Source organism: Otolemur garnettii, unplaced genomic scaffold (assembly GCF_000181295.1).
Source record: "Otolemur garnettii isolate 467f Iridium unplaced genomic scaffold, OtoGar3 scaffold00101, whole genome shotgun sequence".
In the NCBI taxonomy this organism is placed as follows: Eukaryota; Metazoa; Chordata; class Mammalia; order Primates; family Galagidae; genus Otolemur; species Otolemur garnettii.
Window position 1 is genome coordinate 5164449 of NW_003852496.1, and position 27936 is coordinate 5192384.

Consider the following 27936-nt stretch of genomic DNA (forward strand, 5'->3'; position numbering starts at 1 on the left):
GCGGGCTCCGCGGGGCGGCCATGGAGTGAGGCGGCGCGCGGACCCACGGACGGACCCACAGACGGACCCACGCACCGACGGGCGGCCCCGGGCGCCGCGCGCAGGAAAATGAACAGAGCAGGTAGGAGGCTCCGCGCGACCTCAGGCGCCGAGGGACGTGCGCAAGGGGTCCCGGCCAGGTGCTCCAAGTTAGAGCTCGCGGGGCGCCTGGAGCGAGCTGCTGTGGATCCCCAGACCTTCCGACGCTACTCGGCTACGGGTGCACTATGGGCGGGCCCGGGATACCCTCGCAGAGGAGGTTGAGAACTGGGGCCCCTGTCCGAATCGCCCCGCCTCAGGGACGCCCCCTCAGCCTTGGCCAGGCCGCGCCCTGGCGGTGTCTGCCTGTATCCCACATCCCTCTCCCACCGCGGTCCCCACAATGAAGGCCCCTTCAGCAACCCAGGAAGACTCCCGTTTCGCAAAAGCCACTTGGTCGCGCCTCCGAGCCCCTAACCCACTCCACCCTCCCAGGTACCCGCAGGCCCTTACTCGCCCACGGTGCCGTCTGGAGTTCTCCCTAACACAGGTCTCCCTAACACAGGTCTCCCTAGTGATTCAGTGGTCGGCTCCCCCTTAAGACGAGATCCCGGCTCCCTTCGCTTCTCCCCAGTCCTGAGGTTTGGAGCTCACTCTTGGGTTGAGATTAAAAAGCCGGATTTATTCCCCCTATACTACCCCTCTCCCGAAGCACCCTGGCCTGAGGCCGCCTTTGTGTCTCCCCTAGGGACCGAATGCCAAGGGGACACTCCTTTCCTTGGCTAAGCCGCGCTGCTCTCCAGTCGTCCCCCCAACCGCCTCCCCCTCCGTGTTCCTGCTGTGTGAATTTGGCTCTCCCAGCTCGTCCAGTCAGTTCAGGGATTCTGCGAAATCAGAATGTGTTTGAAAAGAAATCTTAGGGATCCTCCAAAGGAGTGCCATTTAACAGATTTAGAAAGTGAGATTCAGAGATGGGCGGTGCCTGGAACCCAGTCCCCGGGATTCCCAATTCCATCTGTGGGGACGGTAGAAAGTTCCCTCAAAGAGATTTGCAGGAGAACATTCCCAGCTAACTTCATCTGCCTGCCAAGGAGCGGTCACCACTCTATTTTCTTTTTCGTGTAGAATTTAGGAGATGGCAGCCCCCTTCCCAACCAACACCCTTGTCCAAAGCCATACTCCAAAACACACATCCCTAAAGAAACAGGAAGCCACCATTTTGGCTGTCTTGGAACCATATCCTGCTGGGCTGTGTGTGTGTGTGTGTGTGTGTGTTGTGTTTTTTTTTTTCTTTTAAAAATCTTTTTAATGAAAAAAGTCATTGTCTTAAAAGTGAGGTGCAGGCAGGAGACATTGGGCTGAACTGATTCTGACAAAGGACTTGGGATTGTGGCAGCCACTTTTCCTGTGTCCAGGCCCTGTTCTTGCTGGGCATATGGACACCTGGGCAATTAGGAATGTGGGTCACAGAATTGGGAGGCCGGCAGGGCAAGGGGTGCCAGTTTGTGGGAGTGGAAGTAGCTGGAACAGGGTCCCAGAGCCCAGCCAGCCGCTGCTTGGAGAGAGAAGATTGACTCCTGCCTGTGCTGGCGTGGCCTGACAGAGCCAGGCTAGCTTTTTCCTAATAAAACTTGCTTTATAACAATGGTGAGAGAGTTTCCAGTTTTCTCACGTTTTCCTGCATGAAGCTTGGGCAAGCCCTCCCTTCTGTGAGAATCTGAGAGAGGGAATGAATTGGAATAAACTTAGAGGCAGGTTTTGTCCCAGGAAATCCTAGCAGTTGCCCCTCTTGAGTTTAGCTGTCCTATAATTTGTCTCCAGGGTAAATCTGGTTACTTTTTCAGTGTGATGACAGTGGTGACTTCTGTGTACCATGGTCTGAATTTCCTGATCATGTGGCACAATGATTCCCTGCCTCCATGGGACCGAATCTCAGCACCATCATAGACTTAGCTCTGTGACCTTGACCAGGTTACTTAATCTCTCTGTGCCTCAGTGTCTTTATCTGAAAAATAGGAATAATAAATCTTTGTTGTTGAGTTCTTAAGATTAAACAAAATAAAATATATAAGGTGCTTAGAATAGTGTCTGTCATATATGTAACCAATACATACCAGCCAATGTTTATTGGCTACTGACTATGAATCGGGTACTGCTTTTAAGTGTTCTACTTGTATCAATTTATTTAGTTTTCTCAGGAACCTTATGAGGTAAGTACTATTCCTATCCCCATTTTATAGATGGGAAAACTGAGGTGCTGAGATTTATTGAAGGGCTGAGACAAGATTGAAACACAGATTGTTTAGCTGCCTGAGAGCTTGCTTTTACATCTGGTGCCTAACACATAGTGGGTATCTAGGAAATGTTCGGCATCTTATATGTCTTTTTTTCTCTGAACTTTTCGGCAACCCTATGAAAAAAGGGGGTATTTCTTAATTTTATCAAGAAGGAAACTGAGGCTTAACATGGCAAAGTGGCTTAGATCACACAGCCAGTGCACTGGCAGAGCTGGGATGGGAGCCCAGGTCTGCCTGAGCTGGAGCCCCCTCTCCCACTCCATCCTGCGCTGTCTCCCTCATCTGTGCCCTGTTGTGGATCACTGGACTAGCTCCACAGCAGCCTAATTAGAAATCAGTAGGCTTGGCTTGGACATTCCAGGCACCCAGGAATGAAAAGTTAAATTAAGATGCAATTGGAAGGTGAAATTGCAAGATAATTACTCTTGCAACATATGGTTATGAGAGTTCTAGGGGGAGTATAGTGAACTGCAGCTAAAACAGACTTGGGAACTGAAGATGGGAATGTCAGGACATCATAAGAAGAGCCATGAGATTAAAAGATGTGGCCAGCCAGAGCAAACCAGACTGACTGTTTGGTCCAATCCCCTCATTCTACAGATGAGACAACTGAGGCACAGAAGGGGAAGGGAATGGCCCAAGGTAATACCTCCAGTTAATGGCAGAGGGAGGAGTAGGGACCAGGGCTCCTGACTCCTCATCCAGTGCTCCATGCAGTAGCCTTTCTAATTGAACTTCTGCATAGCTGACAAGGGAGCAGCAAACATGCACGTATGAGTGACAGATATTTAATTAAAATATAGAGAGAAAATATAAACTGGTACCAGGAGGCTGGTTGGGGATGATTTCTATCACCAGAAACTGTTCAGAATCTCTTTCTCCTGTCACTGTGGTTCCCCCCCTCCCTCCTTATCTCTTGGCATGTGGGCTCAAAAGGTGTTCTGCATTTGTGTCATCCTCAGGCATGGCCAGGGAGTCTTAGGCATTAGTAACTCAGGGTGGGGAGGAAATAACCTCTGGGCTCTGTGATACAGAAAGAGGGACTCCAGAGGAGCTCAGGAGACCCCAAAGGGCTATATCTATGCTGGATTCTGGAAAGTTAACCCCAAGGAGGTCTGATTTAGCCTGCAATTTAACCTCAGTGTACTGCAAAGCTCATCAAACTGGACTCTGTCCAGCTCCCAAAGAGCTTTGCATTTACCTGCCTTCAGGCAGTCCCTGCAGAAGCTGTTCCCTTGACACGGAATGCACTATCCCCAGTCACTTTTTCAGTTGTGAAGATTGCCCGGTCCTTCCATATGCACTCAGTACTCTCTTGCCTGGGTCTTCTCAGGTAGAATTGGTCTGAGACATCGGGGGCTGCATCTGGTTTCTTATGTGATGAGGGATGGGCAGGCGGGAGCAGAGCTGGAAGCTTTCACACTCTCTTGATTTTTTTTTTTTTTTTTTTTCCCCCCTGTTTAGTCTGTTTGCTGGCTGGAGCCATCAGGACACCCCCCTTGGCCCTATTCTCTTCTCTGTTCCTACTCATGCCTTAAATTCCATCTCCATGATGGCTGCCTCCAGCGAGACCTCTCCCCAGAACCAAAGCCCACTTGACATCTCCACCCAGGCATGTAACAGGTAACTTGTACTTGATACGTGCAAAGTGAAATTGTGGCTTTCCCTCCCCAATAGCTGCTGTTTTCCCCATTTTTACTTCACCTTTCTTGTTGCTCAGAGTCAAACCTTGGTGTCATTCCGACTTTTCACTTGCTTTTATATCCCACGTCCAAACCACCAGCAGATCCCCTCAGCTCTACTTTTGTATTTGGTCCCTGACTCCTTTGCACCCAAGCCTGCTCTGAGGCTCCATCATCTTAGAACCTCCCCACAGGTCTCCCTGCTGCCTTCCTCACCATTTCAGTTTATTTCAGCACATTAGCTGGAGTGTGTATGTTGTCCTACTCAAACCCCTGCAGAGGCTTCTCACATCACTCTGAGTCAAAGCCTGAGTCCTCTCATGGTCTACAAGGAGCTGCATGATCCGCACCCTCCCCTCTGGTCTCATCTGCTTCTCTCTCTCCCTTGCTCACTTTCATGTCCTCTATCTTGGTCATTCTATTTAAAATTGCTCCTCCCGACTCCTAATCTTTCTCCATAGACCTTATTTTCATCTAATTTACGCTATGTAGTGTATTTACCTTTTTTCTTGCAGATCTCCCATCACCTCCCAGTATATATAGTCCCCAAGGGCAGAGCCTTTGTTTGTGTCCAAAAGAATCTAGATGAGGCCCTGCTATATAGGTTTTGTTCAACAAATATTTATTTAATGGTATTGGACTGCAGGAAATTGAATGGGAGCAGATTAAAGACAGCCCACCAATGGGCTGAGCCCTGGACCCAGCCTGATATAATTTCTTACTTCAGTAGCTGTCTCTGGTCGCACAGGCCTCAGTTTTCCCTTCATTTTAGCCTTCTGCATTACTAGATGCCAGGATCCCTGAGTCTCCACTGTAGCGGAAATGCTCTGTGGCAGCAAAGTGGAGACAGAGGGTCCAGTGACGGGACCTGGAAGCAGGAAACCCATGTTCTACCTAGGTCTTGTGGTGGACTTGCTTACCCTGTCTGTGCCTCAGTTTCTTCATCTTAAGTAAAGGGTCTGGTTCTAGTACCCCTTGATCTGAGAGTAGAGGCAGGTGAAGAATTGTGTGTTCCAGGGCTGGGAGCACAGGTGGCCACTGAGTCCTTGTCATTCCTAGAGACTCCTGTGGAAAAGGCATTTTCTTGCAGAGTCACGCCTCAGACACCCACAATAACCTTTCCTGAGAAGACAGTGCCCACAGATCAATAGCTTGATTGGATGAAAAATGGGGTGGGGGGAGGAGCAATGTAGCCAGGGTGATAGTCATTTTTCATGGCCTGTCTGTCGCTCTGTTATGTCTCATGGCACCCATGTGAAATGCCACCTGTTAAGGTTGAGAAATGGGAATCCCCACCCCCAAAGAATAATTTAATGCCAACTCCTAACACCAGAAAATGAGAGCTTGAAGCTAATACTACATAATGCATGTATATTTCCGTGTAGAATAAAACATACCAGGAGATTTGGGGCAGGCAAAGATTGAAAGATTGACTTTATTTGGACAATAAGAGCTACTGTCTATTGAGTATAGACCTGCTATTAAGCACTTTTACTATGTATCTTTTAATCTTTATAACAACCCCTTGAAGGTAGGTGCTGTGTCACACCCATTTTACAGATGAGGAAACTGAGGCAGACAACCAAGTTCATTAGATTTATGTGAATGAATAGAATCCGGAGTATCTGGACTTTGTAATCTGGTATTATTGCTATGCCAAGCCTTTTTTTATTTCCTTTTGGACCTCAGCTGAATTTCATGTGGTTCTACTAGCCTGGGGCAGATGAAATAAACTCTGGCTTCAGATGTATTGAAATTAAGTTGCCAATGGGACAATCTCAGGGAAATGTCTAAAAGCACTTGAAGAGCTGAGCTAGAAAGCATCATAGCAACCGGCCACATGTGGCCAGTGAGCACTCGAAATGTGTCCGGTGCGAATTGAGATGTGTTGAAAATGTAAAATATATATTAGATTGAGAAGACTTGCTATGAAAATCAGAACTTCAAAGCTCTAATAGATTTTATGTAGTGATTATATATTGAAATGATAAATTTGGGTATATTGAGTTGAATGAAACATAAAATTAAATCACATTCACCTTTTTATACTTTTTAATATGGCTACAAGGACATTAAAAATTACATATATACTGACCTGTGTGGCTCACATGATATTACAATTGAACAGCTCTGGATTAGAGACAGCTGCTGTGAACACGCTGCAAGGATATAGCTGAACGTAAGATGCCTGGGAAAAGAAGAGTATCTTCCTTCCTGTCACGAGCCAGGCTGGCATTTTGAGGCCATCTTGAGTCATACTTGAGCCGTGGTAGGAATGGAACTGGGAGATGAGACCAGGCTAAAAGAGAAACATGGGGGTCCTAATCCACAGGCAGTGGGATCCAGGCAGTACTTCTGTGGAGGGGATGTCAGGACAGAATTGCATTCCTGAAAAGCTCTTTCTGCCCACAGTGTGGAAGTGGGTGTAGGGAGTCTGGCAAGAGGCAAGGAGGCCAGGGAGGAGGCATGGAGATGCCGAGTTTGCAAGTTGGCACTACTCCTTCAACCCTTGCCCTTGTCCCAGTCCTTTCCATCCTGGAAAACGTAGCCGAATTGTCATCTTCTCTAAGAGGTCCTCCCTGGGCACGGCAGCCCACATCTCCCTAATTCCTGCTGCATGTGGAGTCTGCACCACTTCCTCAACATTCACAAAGAAGGAAATCTTTTGTAAATATCCATGTTGGCAAATACTGTATAATTTTGCCCATGAAATTTTGGTGCAGGGCTGGCTGGGCACAATCTTGAATCATGTAGATTTCAGACGGGTCCCTCAGGACCCTCAACAGTATCAGACATCACTGTTTCAGGCCTTTGGTGTGTCATTCTTGAAGGGATGAGATAATGGCTGTCTAGTCATAACATTCTCAGGGTCTGTGGCCCTATTTTAACTTGTTCTAACTCAATTGTGAGTACAGGGGTATTCTTTTCTGCAGTGTTACTGCATGTAGATAGCCAGTATCCAATGAATTAGCTGCAGGAGGACGGGAAGCTCCCTGAGGACATCAGGGATAGTGATCGTCGGGGTCAACCTTTTCTCATGGTCACTTGGCACATAGAAAGTGTTTAATGAATAGCTGTTGGATGAATGAATTCAATGATCTGGATACTTTAATTGAGGAGCACAGGGTATTTTTTCACTTCATTTTCATTAGGTGGACAGCAGTTGGAGGATAGGTCTGTTTAATGTTTACTGGGAGATCAAGGGTTTCTAAAGGTTGTCGAGGGGATAAACTTAAAACAAAACGTAGCAGATGGGGTTCACATGGGTTGGGGAAACCATCTCCAGTGTTGGTGACTCTGGATGGAAATCAAATTAATTGTACTTTTATCCCCTCCTCCTTTTCTCTGTTTTTGTCCTTTAGATTCACCAAAACCACCCCTTGCTCCCAAGCCCAAGACTACCAGTCCACTCACACCAAGGACTGCACCCAAATTCCCATCATCATCCAGGCCTAATAGTCTTCACAGCCCAAACTTCATGTTCAGGGGACCAAAACCCCCCATTGCCCCGAAGCCCAGACTGGCTGCCCCCAGTGAGTGGAGAGCCAGTGTGTACATGAACAATAGCGTAAACAAATGCAGCAACGGGAGGCTGCTTTGCATAGACAGGGGGCTTGAGGAAGGGCACCGGCCCAACCCAGAGTGCTCGGAGTCAGAGACAGACGAGGATTACATCGTGGCCCCTGGGGGCCCGCTGAGCGAGGACGAGCCCAAAGATGGGGGCGATGCAGAGAATGAGGGCATGGCGCCTCCGGCTGCTTCTGGGGAAGAGGAAGAGGAACATGAGCAGAGAGGTGAGGCCCGTGGCATGGAGGGGGCAGGAGCTGGTGAGAACTCAGCTGCCCCGGCGGACGGGGTACCGAGCAGGGAGGGTGAGGAAGATGTAGACCACACTCCTGAAAATGGGCAAGAGGGCTGTGACGATGATGCGGGGACAGAGGAGCAGGTGTCCACAAGTGAGGAGGAAGAGAAGCTGGTGAAAGAACACAACGCGTACAACCTGGAGAGCGGGGATGGAGAGGAGGATTTTCCCAGCAATATCATCCTAACTTTCGCCGATGTAGGGGACCCAGCAACCCCTGGTGAGGAGCCTGGGCCCCTCAAAGCCCCCATGGAGGTAGAAGAGGATGGTGAGGAAGGCTGTGTCAACACCAAACCAGGGGGGACAGATGAGGGCGTGGATCCCGACAGGCCTCCCAAGGACACTGAACAGAATGCTGACGAGGCCAGTGAGGAGCCCCCTGAGAATGAGGAGTTGGCCTTGGGTGTCCAGGAGGCAGAGATGGGCCCAGGTGACCCTGAAATCTCTAAGGAGAAGTGTGAAGACATCACGGGTATTGGGGACCAGGTTGACCAGGATGAGCCATCTGACCGTGATGATGAAACCAATCATGAAGAAATAGCAGCAGCCTCCCAAGAGGTGCTAGGAGACCCTCATGATGGCGAGGACCCAGTGCAGGCCCAGCCTGCCGAGGACAGCTGCCACATCGTACCCTTTGAGAGCGACTGTCTTGACGACTTGGTGACTTCACTCACAGGAAGCCCTTACGAGTTCTTCCCGACTGAGAGCACCTCTTTTTGTAGCGAGAACTATTCTCCTCTTTCTGAGTCAGCAAAAGGCTTAGAATCAGAGCAGGAACCAAAGTCAGGGGTCTGTGCTGGAACTTCACGTGGCCAGCAGGACTCCCTACAGGATGGAGCTGAGGAAGGCCCCTTTGTCCCTGACGTGGTGGTCATGCCTGAGGAGGAGGATGCTGCAGATGACTCGCTCACCAACCCCTACGTGATGGGAGTTGGCCTGATGTGCCAGGCTGACCCTGGAGAAGGAGAGTGTTCTGAGATGCAGGCCTCATCAGATGTTCCTAGTGGTTATGGCACAAAGGAAGACATGAACTCTGATGCTGAGGGCAGCCTGGTCCCTACTGACAGGAAGAACATTGCCACGAGGGCCCGGCCTCACTCTGGAAAGGTGGCAGGCTATGTCCCAGAAACTGTCCCTGAAGAAACTGGACCAGAAGCTGGCTCATCTGCCATGGGCATCAGAGGTGCCCCTGAGGATGCAAGGAAGACAGTTTTGTCATTGGAGGGAAAGCCCCAGGAAGCCAGCAGGGCCTTGCCAGCAAAGCCCAGAGCCTTCACCTTATACCCTAGGTCATTCTCTGTGGAAGGCCGAGAGATCCCGGTCTCTGTGTACCGGGAGCCAGAGGGTTCTGGATTAGACGACCATAGGATGAAAAGGAAAGAGGACAACCTTTCTCTGCCGTGTGTGATCGGCTCTTCTGGGAGTTTCTCCCAGAGAAACCACCTTCCGTCCAGCGGCACGTCAACACCATCTTCTGTGGTCGACATTCCACCCCCTTTTGATCTGGCCTGCATCACCAAAAAGCCCATCACGAAGAGTTCTCCCTCGCTCCTGGTCGAGAGCGACTCCCCGGACAAGCACACCAAGAAGAAGAAGTCATCCTTTAAGCGGTTCCTGGCCCTGACATTTAAAAAGAAGACGGAGAACAAAGTGCATGTGGATGTTAACGTGTCTTCCTCCAGGTCCTCTTCAGAATCCAGCTACCACGGGCCTTCCAGGATTCTGGAAATTGACCGGCGAAGCCTCAGTAACTCCCCTCAGCTTAAGTCTCGGACTGGGAAGCTCCGGGCTTCTGAATCCCCTTCATCCCTCATCTTTTATAGAGATGGCAAGAGGAAAGGCGTGCCCTTCAGCAGGACGGTGTCTAGAGTAGAGTCCTTCGAAGATCGCTCCCGCCCACCCTTTCTGCCCCTGCCGCTGACCAAGCCACGATCCATTTCATTCCCCAATGCTGACACTTCAGACTATGAGAACATTCCAGCCATGAACTCTGACTATGAAAATATCCAGATTCCACCCCGGAGGCCTGCAAGGGCAGGCACATTTACGAAGCTGTTTGAAGATCAGAGCAGAGCTTTATCCACAGCAAACGAAAATGACGGCTACGTGGACATGAGCAGCTTCAATACCTTTGAGAGCAAACAGCAGAGCACCGACCTGGAAGCAGAAAGGTACCGTGAAATTATATTTCTTTTCTTGTTTGGCAAATGTAGCTATTCCAGAGGCAGTGTAGGTGCGGGGCAGGGTGAATAGAGGGATGCTTGCTTTGTAGCCTCAGGCTTTATTTTTTTTGCAGGTATGTGAGTTGAGGTGAGTGGCTTTACCTCTCTGAACCTCATTTAAATAGGACTCATGCTACCTCGTGGCAGAACGTTTAAGAACATCGGAGCAATAACAGGGCATTGTGGTGGGCACCTTTAGTCCCAGCTACTGGGAGGCTGAGGCAAGAGAATCCCTTGAGCCTAAGAGTTTGAGGTTGCTGTGAGCTGTGAGGCCATAGCACTCTACTGGGGGTGACATAGTGAGACTATGTCTCGAAAAAAAGAAAAAATCAGAGTAGACTTTCTTTGTGGAATATGGAAGCCTGATATAAAATGCCAAATACAGTAAAATGCAAACATTTTTATTTACATTATTTGAGGGATATTTTTCCTTCTTCTAGGTATATGGCTTTGCTATTTCTCTCTGGAAGAGTCAGAGAGAAGTTTCTGGTATCTTGCCAAACTATCTTTCACCATCAGGAAAATACCCTAAATCAGTGGTTCTCAACTTTCCTAATGCTGCAACCCTTTAATACAGTTCTTCATGTTGTGGTGACCCCAACCATAAAATTATTTGTTTTGCTACTTTATAACTGTAAGTTTTGCTACTGTTATGAATCATAATGTGAATATCTGATATTAGGCAACCCCTGTGAAAGGGTCGTTCAACTCCCAAAGGGGTTGTGACCCACAGGTTGAGAACCGCTGCCCTAAATTGAGATTGATACCTTTTTATTGTTTCAATATATACTATATTTAACAGAGAACTAAAAAAGACAATTTATTTAAATTGTTTAAAGAGCTACCGGTGCCTTGAGCTAAATATCTGGAAGTCTTTAAGAAGTACATCCAAGCTGATTATTATTATTTTTTTAGACTAATTCACTTTGGAAGTGGAAGTGAAGCCCTGAAGTTATTGAACAGTAGTGGAGGCTTTCTGACCCCACTTGCCCAAGACTGACTGGATGCCCTTCATTGTCATCCGGAGAGAATAATTGCCAAATCTTCTTGTTCTCTGTGCATTGTGGATGCAGTTTAAAGGCAATGCATTCATCTACAACTATTTACGCTCTTTGGGGGCACCTGATCTGAATTAATGCAAAGCCAAAATGGTTGTGATTTTAAAAGGAATCCTCTGATTCTTTCTTCCCATGGATGGGAACTTAAGCCAGTCCTATACTGTTCTTGCTGCCAGGAATTCCCTTGGGAACCTGCAATAGTGACTCAAGACGGATGATGCAGAATTAGCCTTAGCTGTTGCTGGAGCATAAATGCTAGGAAGTATTTGCATGGTTTATTCTCTTGGGTATTTTGTACGTGATCCCCACCCCCAACCCTGGTCCCAGCTTCTCCCTACCCCAGGTCTGGGTGAGGCTATAAGTTCTTTCTAGGATAAAAAAGATTTGTTTGCCAGAGCAAAGGTACATACCACCCCTGCCCAAGGGATCAAGTTTAATTTGGAGAATGTGGACGTGTGGGAGCTGCACCCGGAGTCGAGGGGCAGAGCTGGCAGATTCCTTGTATGTGTAACTATCAGCAGGGGTCAAGACCCCTGGACAAGACCTAGCCCTAGCTGAGTGCCTCCCAGTGCTAATGAAAACAGCACCGAGCTTGAAAAGAATAAGCTTTCCATTCAGGAAAGAGCTCGAAGGCCGTATGGTCAACCCTCCCACCTTTGACTAGTAGTTACCCAGTCTGCACTTTAAATCCTCCAGCCGTGGGGACTCAACCAGTCCCCCAGTACTGTCTCATCTGTTGCTAGAAACTCTGATTATGAGAGAGTTTTTCTTTCTGACTGACACAAATACTGTCCCCCTCTAATGTCTCTGCCCAACTCATGCTGGCTCTTCTCTCCTAAACCTGGTGAGTGAGCTCATTTCATCTTTTGTGTGGCAGCCCTTCAAAACTCAAAATCTCCTGTAGAATTATATATCATTTCATAGGTGGAGGAACTTCAGACATCATGCAGTCTTGTTACAGAAGAGGAAACTGAGGCCCAGAGAAGAAATGGAGAAATTAGTGTCAGAACTCCATTTTCCTCACTGTTGGTTGGGGATTTTGCAATGAATTATGTGAAGGAATGCCAGATCTGGTTGTGCAGCCCTCACACGGTGTGATTCCAGGGGTAACTCCTTTGCCTTTTAGTTTGTACGTGATGCCCTCAGGCACACAGTGCCCTGGCTGCTTGGCTTTATGCAAAGTATCTGTTGCTTTGATCTATACTTTGACCAAAAGCAAGAAAAAGGTCTCTTTATCCAGACCCACATGACAATAAGGGAATACAATATCTAAGGAAATGCTAAAGCTACTGGATCATGACTGCTTACCGTGTGCCAGGTGCCAGGCTAGGTGCTGTCCTTGCATTAGCTCACACTTGATGCTGTAGCCTAGGGCCTTGGTTGAGGATCCTGAACTGTCAGACCCTGAGTTTCAAAAGCATGGTTGCGCCACTCTGCTGCTATTTCGCTGAAGGCCAGATTGGGATAAATCACCACATCCTCTTGGACATTAATCAGTGAGCAAACCTTTCTTCCGCTTTCCTGAATGAAACAGATGGGAGCAAAGGGGAGAAAAATCTCTGCTTGGGGCTGGAACAGGTCTGGGCAAGGGAAGTCTGAGATCCACTGAGAGGCACAAGTGCCTGCCGCAGGGTGGGGGCCCCTGCTTCTTTGCCTGGATGGGGGCTTCGAGTATGCAGTGGAGGGTTGCTGCTGCTCTGACACCTGTGTGCAGGGCGCTTGGGGAGAGGCTGGGGAGGCGATTCCTTCCTCCTTCTCTGGATCCTGCCCCTACACCTTGCTTCAGTGTGAGGATCAGAGGCAGAAGCCAAAATAAATATCAACAGCCCTGACAGAGGGCAGGACTGTGTATCAGGAAACAGGGATTCAAAACCAAAACTTGGTATGGGACCTTGGGGAAAGACTGGGGCACAGTTTGCTCATCTGCAAAATGGGAAGGTGGGAGTGGTTCTGTACTTCTCAACCATTTGCCTTTTCTGGGCTGCCTTCTCTATTTCTGTTATTCTGCTTATCCTGTGATTTACTTACTTTTCTTTAAAGCAGTCCATCTTTTTCACTGAAAAAAAATATATGCATAGGAAATTTTTTTTTGTCACTATTGGGAAATGGAAAAGCAGCATCAGTTGCCGTAAATAGAAGGCAATTATAAAAATAAGATACAAAGAAAAATAAAATAACATGGGTCAAGTGTAGCTGGCAAAGACTGTGAGCTGGAGGCCTGGTGTCTTTTTATTAAATAGGGAGAGGTGGTAAAGACATCCTGGCTCCACATGGGGACTTTCTACTTGACATAAGGACCGAGAAAGAAGTAACTCTCAGTGTGGTGTCATTCAATGTTATTTAAATCCAAGTGCTTTTTCCACTGAAGTCCTTTTTCTACTAAAAGTATCTCTGCCTAGAAACAGTATATAATAGAATCCAGAGATCACTTGGGGACCCCTAAATTGGGTGAGCAGCAGCTCAGGTCCTAATGGAGGGTTGTAAAGTCTCCTCCGTGCGGTTACCTCCTTTGAGATCTGTATATGCCAATAGCAGCCTCTTAGTATCTACAATAATAATATCCATCTTGTATAAAATAAGTTGTATAAATTGTTACCTATGTACCTTTTCCATAATATACCATAAGGGTTTTGTCATCCTTTAGTTTAAAATGTATCCCTAAAACATCCTTTTTTTTTTTTTTCCAAACTGATCCTCATACAAAAAGGAAAAACAATATTTTCAGCAGAGGTCTAGTCTGAACATCTTACCTTTCTGAAAAAGGAAAGTCATATTCTGCCTCAGTCAGGACTAGGTCAGGGCAGCCCAGCCCTCACTTCTGAATATCCCCCGGCACCCCCATATGTTGGTTACACACCAGAAGCCTAATAGAAGTATGTTGATGAATTGATGATTGTGAGCTTCACAAGGGGAAAGGACTGTCATCTGTCAGTATCATCTATCATATATAAAGTACCTGTTTTCAGCAACAGTGCTGGGCGCCTTGTATATACTTCTTAAATATTCATTTTATGCAAAACTCTGTACACCCTGGCTTGTCCTGAGGGTCTCATTCAGATCTCAGTCGTCACATGTTTGTTTCTGTCTTGCTCAATGCTGAATCTACTTAGAATTATACAACAGCACAGATCCCTGAGGCCACTTTTACCCAAAATGTTATCATGAAAAAGTTCAAATTTACTGAGAAGAGTTTTACAGTGAGCATCTGTGCGCCCGCTACCTAGGTTATACCATTCACATGTTTTTGTTTTTGAGGCAGTTTCACATTGTTGCCCTGGGTAGAGTGCTGTGGCATCACAGCTCACAGCAACCTCTAACTCTTGGGCTTCAGCAATTCTCTTGCCTCAGCCTCCCATGTAGCTGGGACTGCAGGCGCCCGCCTCAATGCCCAGATCTTTTTTTTTTTTTTTTTTTAAAGAGATGAGGTCTTGCTCTGGCTCAGGCTGATCTTGGACCTGTGAGTTTAGGCATTCCACCTGCCTCGGCCTCCCACAGTGCTGGGATTACAGGTGAGAGCCGCTTCATATCTTTCTGCACTGGCTTTCTCTCATCTCGTCCCCCCCAGCCATTAATGCATATTGTTCTTGACACACTTATGGTGGCCTTTTGTTTGCAGATGAGGACACTGGCCCAAGGAGAGCCTATGAGAACACCACGGCTAACACATAGGGTGTCCAGCCAAAGCTGCTGGGTTTCAGTCTATACCACTTACTGTCCGTGTGACATGGGCCAAGTTACTGACCTCTCTGTGCCTCAGTGTCTTTACCTATAAGAGGGGACGATAGCCATATCTGCCTTGTAAATGTCATTAAGACTAAATGAGCTAATACAACACATGGTAAAATGACCAGTAAGCATTAGCCGATAGGATGCAGATTTGAATTTGATTCTAGAGGTTTGGGATTGAGAAGGAGCATCTGGTCCCTTTCATTGTGAGAATGTCTCTGTCTCCTTATCTCCCCTCCCTTTTCTCTCTCTCACACACGCACACACAGAGCTATACTGCATGTGTTTGACTCTGCATTTAGGATATCACATCATCAGGTCGTGATACAAGCTTTAGCCACAGGGGGTGGCCTCAGCTTTACCTCTGATTCCCCTGTGAGATGGGCTCAGAACTGTAGACAGCAGCTTGAGTGATACTGATTTGGAGTCATGAGCCACCTCTTAACACCAAAGACAACAGAACTAGGGTTTTCGTGATTCCACAGTCATAGTAAGATGCCTGTCTCTATGATCATGACTACAGTTGTCCTTTCGCTTGTAACTTTAGATAGGAATCTCCAGTTCCCTTTTTCCAGGTGAGAAGACTGTGGCCTGGGGAAGTGGTCTGAAGCATCTTCTGTCATAGAGATAGTGAGTGACCAGACCAAAGTCTGTCTTTCAGTCCAGTGCGGTTTTCACTACTGCCTGTTTTCTGTGATTGGAGAATGCCGCAGTCTCTGATGTTCTTAACCCAAAAGCTGTGGGTTGTCTTCCAGGCAGGGGACAGGGTAGCATGGTCACCCTAAAGGGCTGGCATTGCTTATCAGTCCTGGGGCTCAAGGAAAAGTGGAAGGACACCTTCCTTTCTTTTCTGGTGGCTGTGAGTTTGTCTCTCTGTTGGCAGCTCATCAATAAGACATGTTCCCTCCAGGGCCGCAGTGGGGAACCTTGCTCTCTCGCGGCTGCCTGTGCCTGAGGAGCAGCCAGGAGCTCTGGGTTTGGAGTGTGCCATCTGTTGGGGATCATACTGCTCATTAGGGGAACTTCAGACAATTCAGCACCCCCCCCCCCAGGAGCAGCGGCTCTGAGTGCCTGTGCCTTGCAGAGAGAGCTGTGTGAGGTGTAGCACTTCAGGATTCCGCGCAGCCAACCCAGCGGTGTCACAGAGCTGGTCATTTGAGAAATGAACCGTTTGAGAAATGAGTCATTCTAGGCAAGGAGTTGTGCTGAGTGACTTGTGGAACGACAGAGTTGGATCAGGTACCATCTCCTCTGGGAGTAGAGCAGAACTTCAAGCCAAGTTACTGAAATGCAAGATAAGAAATGCTCAGGAAGGGAGGCACCTGTGGCTCAAGGAGTAGGGCGCTGGCCCCATATACTGGAGGTGGCAGGTTCAAACCCGGCCCAGCCAAAAACTGCACACAAAAAAAGAAAATTCTCAGGAAGAGGCAAGCTGGGTGGCTTCATGGACAAGGTGGCACTTCAGCAGACATTATAGGAAAAGTAGGATTTTGACAGTGGTAGGAAAAAGATGAGAGAACTGTCTGGGTGTGATGGCTCAGGCCTGTAATCCTACCACTCTGGGAGGCCGAGGTGGGTAGATTGCTTGAGCTCGGGAGTTCTAGAGGAGGCTGAGCAAGAATGAGACCCCTGTCTCTACTAAAAATAGAAAAACTAGCTGGGCGTCATGGCAGGTGCCTATAGTCCCAGCTACTCAGGAGGCTGAGGCAGGAGGATTGAGCCCAGGAATTTGAGGTTGCTGTGAGTTAGACTGACAACACAGCACTGTAGCCTGGGCTACAGAGTGAAACTGTCTCAAATAGGAAAAAAAAAAAAAGAAAGAAAGAAAGATAAGAGAACATCCAAGAAATAGGACTCTGATGAAAATGACTTCATCCTTGTTCAGGAGGTACCTCGACGCCTTTATTCTGGGCATAAGTCACATCGTCTGAGGACATGGAGACCGATTATAGAGAGGAGATTGGGTGGAAAGACTTAAGGACTAAACTCAGGCACCATTTCTTTCTTATTTTTGGTTAGTACAGGAGAGTCTTGCCCTGGCCGAGCGAACTCACTCACTCACTCTGCTGGCGTTCTCTGATCCTCTGCTCACCATCAGCCACAGCCTAGGTGGTGGAGGGGTGGAGATTCCTGCTCTTGAGCACGTTTAGTCTGGCTGGGGAGGAGGATGGACAGAGGAGGGGTAAGTGGAGCCTAGTGTGATAAAGTGAGAAAGCTTGGTTACTGGTCAATCCAGATAGTTACAGACGGGGCAGTGGGGGAGCCATTGCTCTCTGGAGGACATTTGAGGCAGGTCTTGATAGGCAGCGGGAATTTATGATGGAGACAGACCGTTCAGGAGAAGCCTGTGCATGAGTCCAGAGGTCACAGAGGACCTGGGGTCTGGTGCCATGGTTCATGCCTGTAATCCAAGCATGTCGGGAGGCTGAGGCGGGTGGATCACATGAGCTTAGGAGTAGGAGACCAGTCTGAGCAAGAGCAAGACTCTGTCTCTACCAAAAATAGAAAAAATTATAGGCATGATCCCTGCAATATCCTTCTCTTCACCCATCCTCCCCCTCCCCTCCCCCCTCCCCGAAGTAACACACTGTATCCTATGAGAGAATTAACGTACACAATTATGATCTAATTAAAAAAAAAAAAAAGAAAAAATTAGCTGGGCATGGTGGCATATACTTGTGCTTTCAGCTACTCAGGAGGCTGAGGCAGGAGTATCACTTGAACCCAGGAGTTTGAAGTTGCTGTGAGCTAGGCTGAAGCCACAGACTCTACCCAGGGTAACAGAGTGAGACCCTGTCTCAAAAAAATAAGGAAGGAAGAATGGACGGATGGACAGACCTGGTGGAAGCGTGTTCAGATGGAGCTCTGTGGGTAGCTATGATGTAGGTGGAAGGCAGGGCATGGCCCAACTGAGAAAGCCTCATGGATCGCCTCGATGGGTTTGTACCTCAACCCCTAGGGAAGTGGGGAGTTCACAGTGATTTTTCAGCAGGGCAGTGCCATGACAGAGATCATGACATGATGGGCATGCCGGGGATCATGGCTTGGCATGGATACTTGGTTGGCAGGGTGGAAAGTGAGGGGATGGAGAGATGGAAAGCAGGCGTTTGTTCAGAACTGTCACAGTGGTCCCCGTGTCTGTGGCCTCGGGAAGGTAAGGGGGGAGCTCTGCCCCGGATGTGCACAGTAACCCTCGTTCTCCCATGTCCATTCGTCCCAGGGCTGAGCTGTGTCTGCTCTTGCATTTCTCTTCTCATTCTTTATCTTTTACAGTCTGTTTGGTCCCAGATAAATAAGAGATTTGAGTTGGTATCCAATAAAAGACATAGCAAGAAATAATAAGAATCACTCTTTAAAAGAAAAGTTAAAGGAGACAAGCCAATAATAATAAAGTCGGGGGAGGGGGAGTGTGGGTGATCCCAAGGACAACGCTTACCGTTAAAATTCTGAAATCAGCACAAAACATAGCTTGGAGTCCCCTTCTTTTTCCTCCCTGTCCACCGGTACACCCCCGCCAGCATCCTTAGAACGCAATAAATACTTTGCTGAAGTGATTTCCTAAGAGAGTGAAACCTGACTTTTATTTTTTACAACCATAGACAGTTCTGTAGCAACAAATAACACATCATGTAAAACAAAGGTGATTTGCAGCCTCGACTGTAAATCCTCGGTGGGTACATGGCAGAGCTGCAGCTAAGCCTCCTGCTGACTAATTCTGCTGGTGCTCAGAGCCGCGTAGCTGGGTTTTTGGCATGTCCTAGCTTTGGTATTCATTGGTATCTTTATATCTGCCTGTAAACCAGGAGCCTTCCTACTATTATTATGTTTTTGACAAATGAACTCATGCAGAGCTTTCATTAAGTTTCATTGAAAGGACCTAGAAATGCCATAAAAATTATTATAATCTCAAAACCATCACATCCTAATGCATGTGGCTGTGCTTCTTGTTGAAATTGACTGATGAGAATACTCAGTTTTTAATTTTCTGACTTAAAATAAGACCATCTGCAGCTGTTTCTTTTAGCAATAATTTTTAATTAAATGCAATAAAAATTTATAGGGAAGGACCCTAATAAGAAAATCGTGTCAGGAGCACAGTTATTGTAACATCAGAAGCGTGATATTAGGACCCCCAACTATGCTTTTTTTTTTTTTAACTTACAGAGCTGTATTGTAGATGGCATCCTGATTAAGTGTTAATCACAATGTGATTTTACCTTCAAAAAGTCAGGGTTTACCCCTGTAGGAGGTGTGAAAATAATTCTCACTAATAGAAGGCAGTCTTGTCCTCCCGTTCTTTGGTGAAATGTCAGCAGCAGGTCTCTGAGACCAGCTGAGCCCCAGAGGAGAGTGGGGTCTTTGTTCTAGCCTTAGTCTGGATAGTCTTTGATGTATTGGGGCCTCACTCTTCCCCACTGTCAAATGGGAGCAAGTCTGTCAGGCATTGCATGAAGCCAAAGAGAACAGTTGTGTGGCTGTCTCCTGCATTCCTGCAGTACGTGTCCACCAAGTGCCTAGCGTGCTGGGCGCTGCTCTCTGAGCTTTGGGTCTAGCAGTGGACAGACGGACAAGGCGCTTGCTCTGGCAGAGCTGATGGGCTCCTGGAGAGAGATAGATAGTAAACTAATAAATGAATTAGTGGACACTATCAGTATAGTTTGTGAACAGAAGCGACAAAGAGCAATGTGATGAAGAGTGATTGGTGGGAGGGAAGGTAGCGTCTGAGTGAAACTTGAGTGATGGTCACACATTCTGGCGGGGGTGGGGGGAGGCATTCCAGGCAGAGGGAACAGCAGAGATAAAGGTTCTGAGGCTGGAGGCCCTCTCAGGGTTTGTGGAAAGGTAAGGGGGCCTAACTTCTTCAACCCCTGTCATGCCATGGCATTCCGGCTATGACAGTAGCACAGTGTCTCAGAGCACTCTGGCCAGTCTGGAACTCCCAGGGGCGGGCTTCACTGGGTGATTGATGGTGTTTAGTGGGCACAGGGGGAGGAGAATGTGCTCTGCCCCTTAGCTTTTCCTCTGATCAGAGCCTCAGTTTCCTCCTCCGTGTGAGTGGGTATGAGGGTCTCTTCATCACTGAGCTATTTCGAGGAGTCAAAGGGATACTGTAATGCATGTGGCTGTGCTTGGTTTACTGGTTTACCTGGTTTACTGTATGCACAAGGGCATTGTTAGGTTTTCCAAAATAACACTATCAGTCTTGTACAGTGCGCCAGGCGTGATACTGCTGCATAGGAGCTTTACTGAGCTCACTATGGGCCAGGCACTGTGTGAGACCTTTTATATATAGCTGAGTTAATCTTAAAAACTGCCCTCAAACTTAGACACATTTATACTGCTTTTTATCTATTCCCAGCCGATAGGAAACTAAGGCACAGAGCAGATCCAAGGTCACGCAGCTGGTCAGCAGGTGAGCCAGAATTTTAACCCAGGCAGTTTTACGTATCCGTCTTCTCAAGTAGGCTGTGAGGTTCATTCCCTCTTTATGTGCATTATTGCGTTTACTTTTCTGAACATCCCTTTAGGGATAGTTGCCAGTTTTGATTATTTATTTTTAATAGAGGAGAAGGGTGGTGCCCATAGCTCAGTGGGTAGGGCGCTCACCGCATAACCCAGGCTGGTGGGTTCAAACATGAGCCAGGCCAGCTAAAACAACAATGACAACTGCAACAACAAAAAGTAGCCGGGTGTTGTGGTGGGCACCTGTGGTCCCAGCTACTTGGGAGGCTGAGGCAAGAGAATTGCTTAAGCCCAAGAGTTTGAGGTTGCTGTGAGCTGTGACACCACGGCACTCTACCCAGGGGGACAGTTTGAGGCTCTGTCTCAAAAAAAAAAAAAAAAAAAGAGAGAGAAAACTGAGGTTTAGAGTGGTGACATAACTTGTAAGCCAGTAATAGTGATGGAGGTAGGACCACAGGGGAGATACCTGTAGGCGGGGGTCTTCCCTCTTTCTGGTTCACCCTCCTGAGATCATATTAAGTGGAAGTGACCCACGGGTGTCAAAGTAAGGATACACAATAGGGCATGAATCTTCCGAGTGGAAATGTCCTTTTTATAGGTTTGCAGAATCAGACAGCTTACAATGACCGCTTGCTTGGAGCCCCACAGCCAAGGAGTGATATAAAAATTATACAGAGAAGTAAAAGCACACACAATTGCGGTAACAGAGAGATGGTGTGCAAAAGGGTAACGTTTTCTTAGGTCGCCTGGCTACACTCAGGACAGCCCTTGGGGAATTTATTATCCAAGCTTATGGTACGCTAGGTCAATAGGACAAAAACAATCATCATAATTTCTGAGTAATGAATTAATGTCCCAAGACTGTCCAGCCTTTGAGAGATGAAGGCAGCCACCCAGCCATGTGTCGGGGAATTCTGATCTTACGGCTAAGAACTGTGGTGCTTCCTTGTCTTGGAGAAGCCTGGAACTTTGGCTGTTTTCCTGTGAGATGATTGTCTCAAGTTGAGATTGTTTTTTGGGATGATGTGGCTGGTCTCTATGTAAACAGACCCATTCTCAATATGCGTGGGGGTTGGTTTAGAGCCCTGGATAGGGCCCAAGGGAAGTTTCTCCAGGTCAAGGCCTGACCCAAGAACTTGAAATTTCAGCTTTCTTGCATGATTTTAATTAAGAAAACAAGACACATACACATTAAAAAAAAAAATCCTCCCTTACAGAACCAACTCAGGCACCTTAAGTTGTGCTGTATTCTGGTATCGTGGGACTTTCTCACATTGAAAACTGTGTCCAGCAGGGCTGTCCCATGAGGCAGTGAGCTCCTTTGTCATGGTTGGTAATTAAGTACAAGTGAAAAGGATACCAGAACTTATCACAAGGCTCTAGTAGCTTACACAGTTCAGGAGATCTCTTGGATTCATTTTTGGTAGCGTCCTAAGGAAGAAGGTGAACTGCTGTAGATACTGCCTCAGGAGCCCCTGAAAGGTTTCCAAACCTCAAGGCTGGAGAGGCCAAGGAGACTATTGGAGAACTCAATATCGGCTCTAAGGTCAGGTCCAAAAGGTACTACCTACTGCAGTGAAACATGGTTTTCATGAGCAGTGCCCACTCCGTCTGGCTCCTCTGAAGGGCTGAAGGACTTGCCCTCTGTAAAGGCAGTCCTCAGAGGAGTGGTAGCCCCTGGCTTTGGGCTGCCTGAGCAGAGTGCAGAAGTTCTGCTTCTAGGTCAAGGGCCAGGCCAAACTGAGGTGAGGGGGAATGTCTCTGAGCTTCAGGACAGTTTTTAAGATTAACTGAGCTACATATAAGGCCTCTACCACAGTGCCTGTCCCATAGTGCACTCAGTAAAGCTCGTATGCAGTACTATTTTCTGGTATTCCTCTGACTCCATCACACACTGAGTCTTGTGGTTTCAAACTCAGTATTACAACAGGGTCCTTTTTAAAATAAAATCTTACTTTTGAAACCCCAACACAAAAGGCAAAGATTTGTTATCATAATTCTCTTTCATAAGTTCCAGTTTTTAACACTTAACGTGATGTCAGTTAATGAGATTGTCATGTTGAACAGAAATCTTGAACACTGGGAGTTGTGTGTTGCATTGCTATTCTTAGGGCCCCGTGAGGGGCGGTGGCTGTGTGACACAGAATACCAAGGGGGCTGAGTGTGTGTTCCCTAGAGTCAGATGCTGAGTTCAAATCCCAGCTCTGCCACTGACTAGCCTTGGAAAAATTACCTCTCTGCATTTTAGCTGCCTTATTGTTATGGACAGGGGAAAAGACACTGGCCACCTGAAAGAGTTGTGAGGATTGAATGAGTTCACATTTGCAGTGATTTAGCAAGGGCCTGGCAAAGTGTAAGTGCTTGTACATTTTAGCTGTTGTTAGCACTGTAGCACTATCTGTGTCTCTGAAATTCAAAGCAGGCATTTGTGAACCCACAGGAGCCTGGGGTGTCAGAGGAATGCAGTTTGAAAACCCCAGCTCAGTGGGAGGGGTGGCTCACACCTGTAATCCTAGTACTCTGAGAGACCAAGGCAGGTGGATTGCCTGAGCTCAGGAAGTCGAGACCAGCCTGACTGAGCAAGAGCAAGACCATCTCTACCCAAAATAGAAAAATTAGCTAGGCATTGTAGAGGGAGCCTACTTGGGAGGCTGAGGCAAGGGGATTGCTTAAGCCTAGAAGTTTGAGGTTGATATGAGCTATGAGTCCATGGCACTCTACCCAGGGTGACAGAGTGAGATTGTGTCTCAAACAAACAAACAAACAAAATAGATATATATACTTATATATATGTGGCTGCCACCCTAGCTGCTGAGCTATGGCTTAGCACCTATAGCTCAGCAGCTAGGGTGCCAGCCACATATACTAAAGCTTGCAAGTTCAAACCCAGCCCGGGCCTGCCAAACAACAATGACAACTACAACTAAAAAATAGCTGGGCGTTGTGGCGGATGCCTGTAGTCCCAGCTATTTGGGAGGCTGAGGCAAGAGAATCACTTAAGCCCAAGAGTTTGAGGCTGCTGTGAGCTGTGATGCCACAGCACTACTGAGGGTGACATAGTGAGACTCTGTCTCAAAAAAATAAAAATAAAAAATAAACCCAACAAAAGTCCACCACTTTTGCTACAATCTGGGTAGTCTTCTTTTAAGAACCATCTGTTGAGCTTACATGTTTATTTATAAATCTTTTTTACCAGTAACTTAATCAGTGTTTTATAGAGCTCTGTGCCAGACATAGTAGGGGAGGTGGAAATGGTGGTTCCCGCCCATCTTTCAAAAATAGGTCTTTTGTTCTCTTGAGGGAGCAAGGCCATAGACGTGACAGGTGAGAAGCCATTCAGGTGGTTGAATAACTTTTGGATCATAAGTTTCTGGGTTATAGTATACTCTTCACCCTCTCTTTATAAGAATGGAAATGAACTCAACGGAGTAAATAGGGACAGGAAGCGGCACTCTCCCCATCTGCCACCATTTTATGAAAGTTATATCACTAATCCTGCCAATTGTCATTCAAGACCCAAGAGCATCATACAGCCTCATTTTCCAGGTAAGAAAACTGAGCCTCCAAGATCTCACGTGGCAGAGGAGACAAGCAGACAGTCTGAGAACGCAGAGCACAGAGCCGGGACCCACAAGGAGCACACAGGACTGAGCAGTGCTTTCTCCTGGCAGGAGGTCCCCCCACCTACTCCCTAAGTCAGTCCCTCCCCAGTGGGTGTGTACAGAGGGGCCGGGGGGATCCCTGGTCGGAGAGGCTGCCCAGGAAATTCCTTCTGTGGGTCAGAAAGCTGGACTACAAAACTCAGTAAGTTCAAGAAATCCTGAAGCCCTAAGGTAGCAGCCTCACACTTGGGCAATCTGCTTTTTGTGCAAATTTACAAAGCCTTTCTGTACTTGTTCGCTTCATTGGTTCTCCCACAACCACCCTTTTGGAGTAGACAAGATACCAGTTAAATGCAAAATTTAAGCAAACAACCTGAAGAACAAAAGGGGTAATGAGGCAGTTATTTTCTATTTGAGGCCTGAGTAAGCCTTTTTCCATAATTTTTCTTGGTTTTCTCCCCTAAAGTGGGGATGCTATACAGTGACTTGTATCTAACAGCTAGGAGGAACCCATGCCAGGTGCTTGGTGCAGGGCCTGGAGTGTAGAAGGTTCAGTGAATGCTATTGTTGTTGTTCTTATGATTGTACCTAATGTGAAGAAGGGATCTGAGCATCTGGGAAGTAACAGGGAAGTGGCAGGGGATGAAGAACAGAAAGGGACTGTAGGCCCCAGAGTGTGATCTGAATTAAACCGGCAACAAGAGGCAGAATCAGACTTTGAACTGAGGGGCGTGTGCTGTGAAGCCACCATGCCTGTGTACTGTTGGGAGTTGAGGCCAGTGAGAGCACAGTCCTCGGGCCCAACCTGGGACAGAATGTGGCAGGCCGGGGCCACACCTGGAGCCCTGCCCTGGGTGATAACAAGAAAGGAGGGTGATGTCATGCAGCCAGGGATTGTTCTGGGCCATGGTCCCCTCCCGGGAAGCTTCTTGTAGATGCTGCATCTGGTTTCCAGGGAGGTCCCTGGTCCAAACCCAAGTTTCCTTGCCGGCTGGAAGCCAGAGGTCAAGGCTGAGTTAAGCACTGTGGAGTGAGTCAGTGGCTTAGTGGGGATTGGAGAGCGTGGGCAGCTGCCCAGCCCCTTGGATGAAGAGGCCTCCCCCATTCCCAAACCCAAACCCACTCCAGGAGGCCCTGAGGTCTCCATCCAGCAGCTCTGTGAACAAAGAGATGTTTGTGCTGTGTAACCCTCTGCCCTGACTTTTGGGGTTTCTTTGCCTCATTTTCCCAGCCTTCAGAAAGAGAGGTTGGTTCAGGATTCCCCTACCCTGTCTGAACCACCCTTACTTTATGGAGGGGACAGCCTAGGCCTGGAGAGGGGAAGGGGAAGGTGCTAGGATGGATGTGGTTCCTTGATTAGCCCCTCACGAACATATGGCAGAATGATGGAAGAGGGGCCTGGCACGGGAACAGGGCATTTCATACATTGTGAAACTCTGGCTGTGTTTCTCAGTCCCCAGCAGGTGAACAGCACTCTCCCCAGGAGTGGTTCACTTTCTTTTTCATACCTCTGGTAGATTCTGTCCTTCCTCCTGAGCGCTTATGCAGCTGTCTCCCTTCCCACACTGTGAGCCCCACCTGGGCGACCCACAGACAGCTCATCCCTGTGTCCCCAGCGTCTCTCATAGGGCCTGGGTCCCAGCTGATGTTCAATGAGAGCTGGTTAAATAAACAGGTGTATTCTGGGAGCAGAAGGGCACTGTGTCCCCTCAGAGGGGCACCCCACACGCGTACAAAACTTGCTTTGCACAGATCCTTGCCAGGATCCTTGCCAGGTACTATCACCACCAGCTTCAGGAGAAGCAGGGCCGGGGATAGCTCTGTGCTCACAGAGTTGAGTCTGCCTGGAAGACAGGCATGAGATGCCTGATTGGTACCATTACACATTTAAATTCAGCTCTGCTGGATGTACCAGAGAAGCGCAGAGAGTTCAAAGGACTTCTCATAGGAGCCCTGACTTAATTATGGCCACTAGGCCTCTGAGAAAATGAGTCTTGGGCTTGGTCCTAAGATATAGGTGTGAGTGAACTTGATAGAGGGAGAGGGTTGAGAGGAGTGTCCCAGGCCAGAACAACATGTGTGTGAGGAGAGAGAGGTACAGTTGCCATTCCCATTTTACAGATGAGCAAACTGAGGCTCAGGGCAGGGAAGTGACTGGCCTGAGGCCACAAGGGTCAAGCTGGGTTTGCATGCAGGACTGTCTGACCCCAGAGCCTGTGCCCTTTCTCCTGCCACCTCTGACCTGAAAGAGGCAGGACGCCCAGGCTGCCTAGGGTGACGTCAAAGTGTGCTGGGCCAAAGCCCTCATTTCCTCCATGAGTAGGTCAGACTCCACTCCTCTCCAGCACCCCGAGGCTCACCCACTCCTAGCTCCTTCTCATGTGCTCTGCCTCACAGCCCAGTTTTAGCGTCTCTTGGCCTCAGTTTCCTCAGCTATACAGTGAGGGGGTCAGGCAGCAGAACTTCTCGGGTTCCTGTCTGTGATTTTATTGTATATAATTCTAACCTTGGAAAACAATTGTGAGCCTCATATCTTAAAAGCAGTTTCCAAATTAGGAGCATTCACTGGGCATCTCTATGCACCAGCCCTTGTAGGATTGGGAGCTGGAAATCACAGGTATGGGTCCGATACAGTTTCCAAGGGGAAGGCAGGTCTATAATAGTTGTTTAGGCATGATTATAAGGACATTGGGAGAATGAACAATATTCTGGTAGCACAGAAGGAACAGCCAAGTGCTTTGAAGAAAAGGCTTCCCCAAGGAGTTTACAGTGTTAAAGTGAACATTTGAGATGGGTTCATAGGGCAATTAAGAATTTGTGAAGTGAGGCTGGGCACGGTGGCTCATGCCTATAATCTTAGCATTCTAGGAGGCCAAGGTGGGTGGATTGCTTGAGCTCAGGATTTTGAGACCACCCTGAGCAAGATTGAGACCCAGTCTACTAAATAGAAAAACTAGCCAGGCATGGTGGCAGGCACCTATAGTACTAGCTACTTGGGAGGCTGAGACAAGAGCATTGTTTGAGCCTAGGAGTTAGAGGTTGCTGTGAGCTATGACGTCACGGCCCTCTACCCAGGGCAACAGTGACACTCTGTCTCAAAAAAAAAAAAAAAAGGAGTTTATAAAGTAAAAAAGGTAAAAAGGGTATTCTAAGGCTGAATGCAGTAGCTCACACCTATAATCCTAGCACTGTGGGAGGCCGAGGTGGGTGGATCGCTTGAGTTCATGAGTTCGAGGCCAGCCTGAGCAAGAATGAGACCTCTGTCTCTAATATAGCCAGGTGTTGTGGCCGGTGTCTGTAGTCCCAGCTACTTGGGAAGCTGAGGCGAGCTATGATGCCATGGTGCTCTACTGAGGGCAACAAAGTGAGACTCTGTCTCAAAAAAAAAAAAAAAGGGTATCCTAAAAGGAAGGGGCAACATGCTCAAAGGCCCACAGACATAAAGTGCCTTGGCCAGCCTGCTCCAGCAGGGAGGGGCAGAAGGTAGGGGAGAGTGTAAGCCCTTCTCACTCTGAGTGCAGAGTGGAAGCAGAGGCTGAGAGCAGGTAATGCAGAGGCCAAGACTCCCATCCTGGGACCCTCCGTGCCCCTGCAGCCTCTGTTGGACTGCCCCCTGCCTTTTTACCCATCATTGGAACAATCTGACATTAAGTGTGATGCTCCTGTCCCCCACAGTTGGAGAGGGTGTGAGTGTAAAAACAGTCTGGGGGCTGGTTTGCCTCTCAATTATCCCAGGACAGATGACCACTCAGGTCACAGGCTTCATTCTCCAGTTGTTTCTAGTCCATGGTGCCTTGGTGACAGGCATAAATTAGTTTCCTTTGAATAGGACAATTAGAGCTAATAGCTGAGCAGAAAATATGTAGAGGTGGCTCTGGCCCAAGGACTGTCCTTCTCTGTGTTTTGTGGCTTTTCAGGATCTTGCGTCTGCACTATCTCTCTGGCCAGAGGACCAGCTGGTTTTGTATTAAGTCCAGCCTTGTGCAGACTCTACTCCTCCCACAGA

The 27936-nt window shown here is 47.9% G+C and overlaps 1 protein-coding gene across 1 annotated transcript in view; it reads left to right on the forward strand.

Annotated features, from left to right (window-relative positions):
* Nucleotides 1-7475: 7475 nt before the first annotated feature.
* FGD5 (FYVE, RhoGEF and PH domain containing 5) overlaps nucleotides 7476-27936 on the forward strand; it is a 136466-nt gene continuing 116005 nt past the window's right edge. Inside the window, exon 1 of the mRNA XM_003796218.3 lies at nucleotides 7476-10030. Coding sequence (XP_003796266.1) covers nucleotides 7476-10030 — 2555 coding nt within the window. The remainder of the gene's footprint in view (nucleotides 10031-27936) is intronic.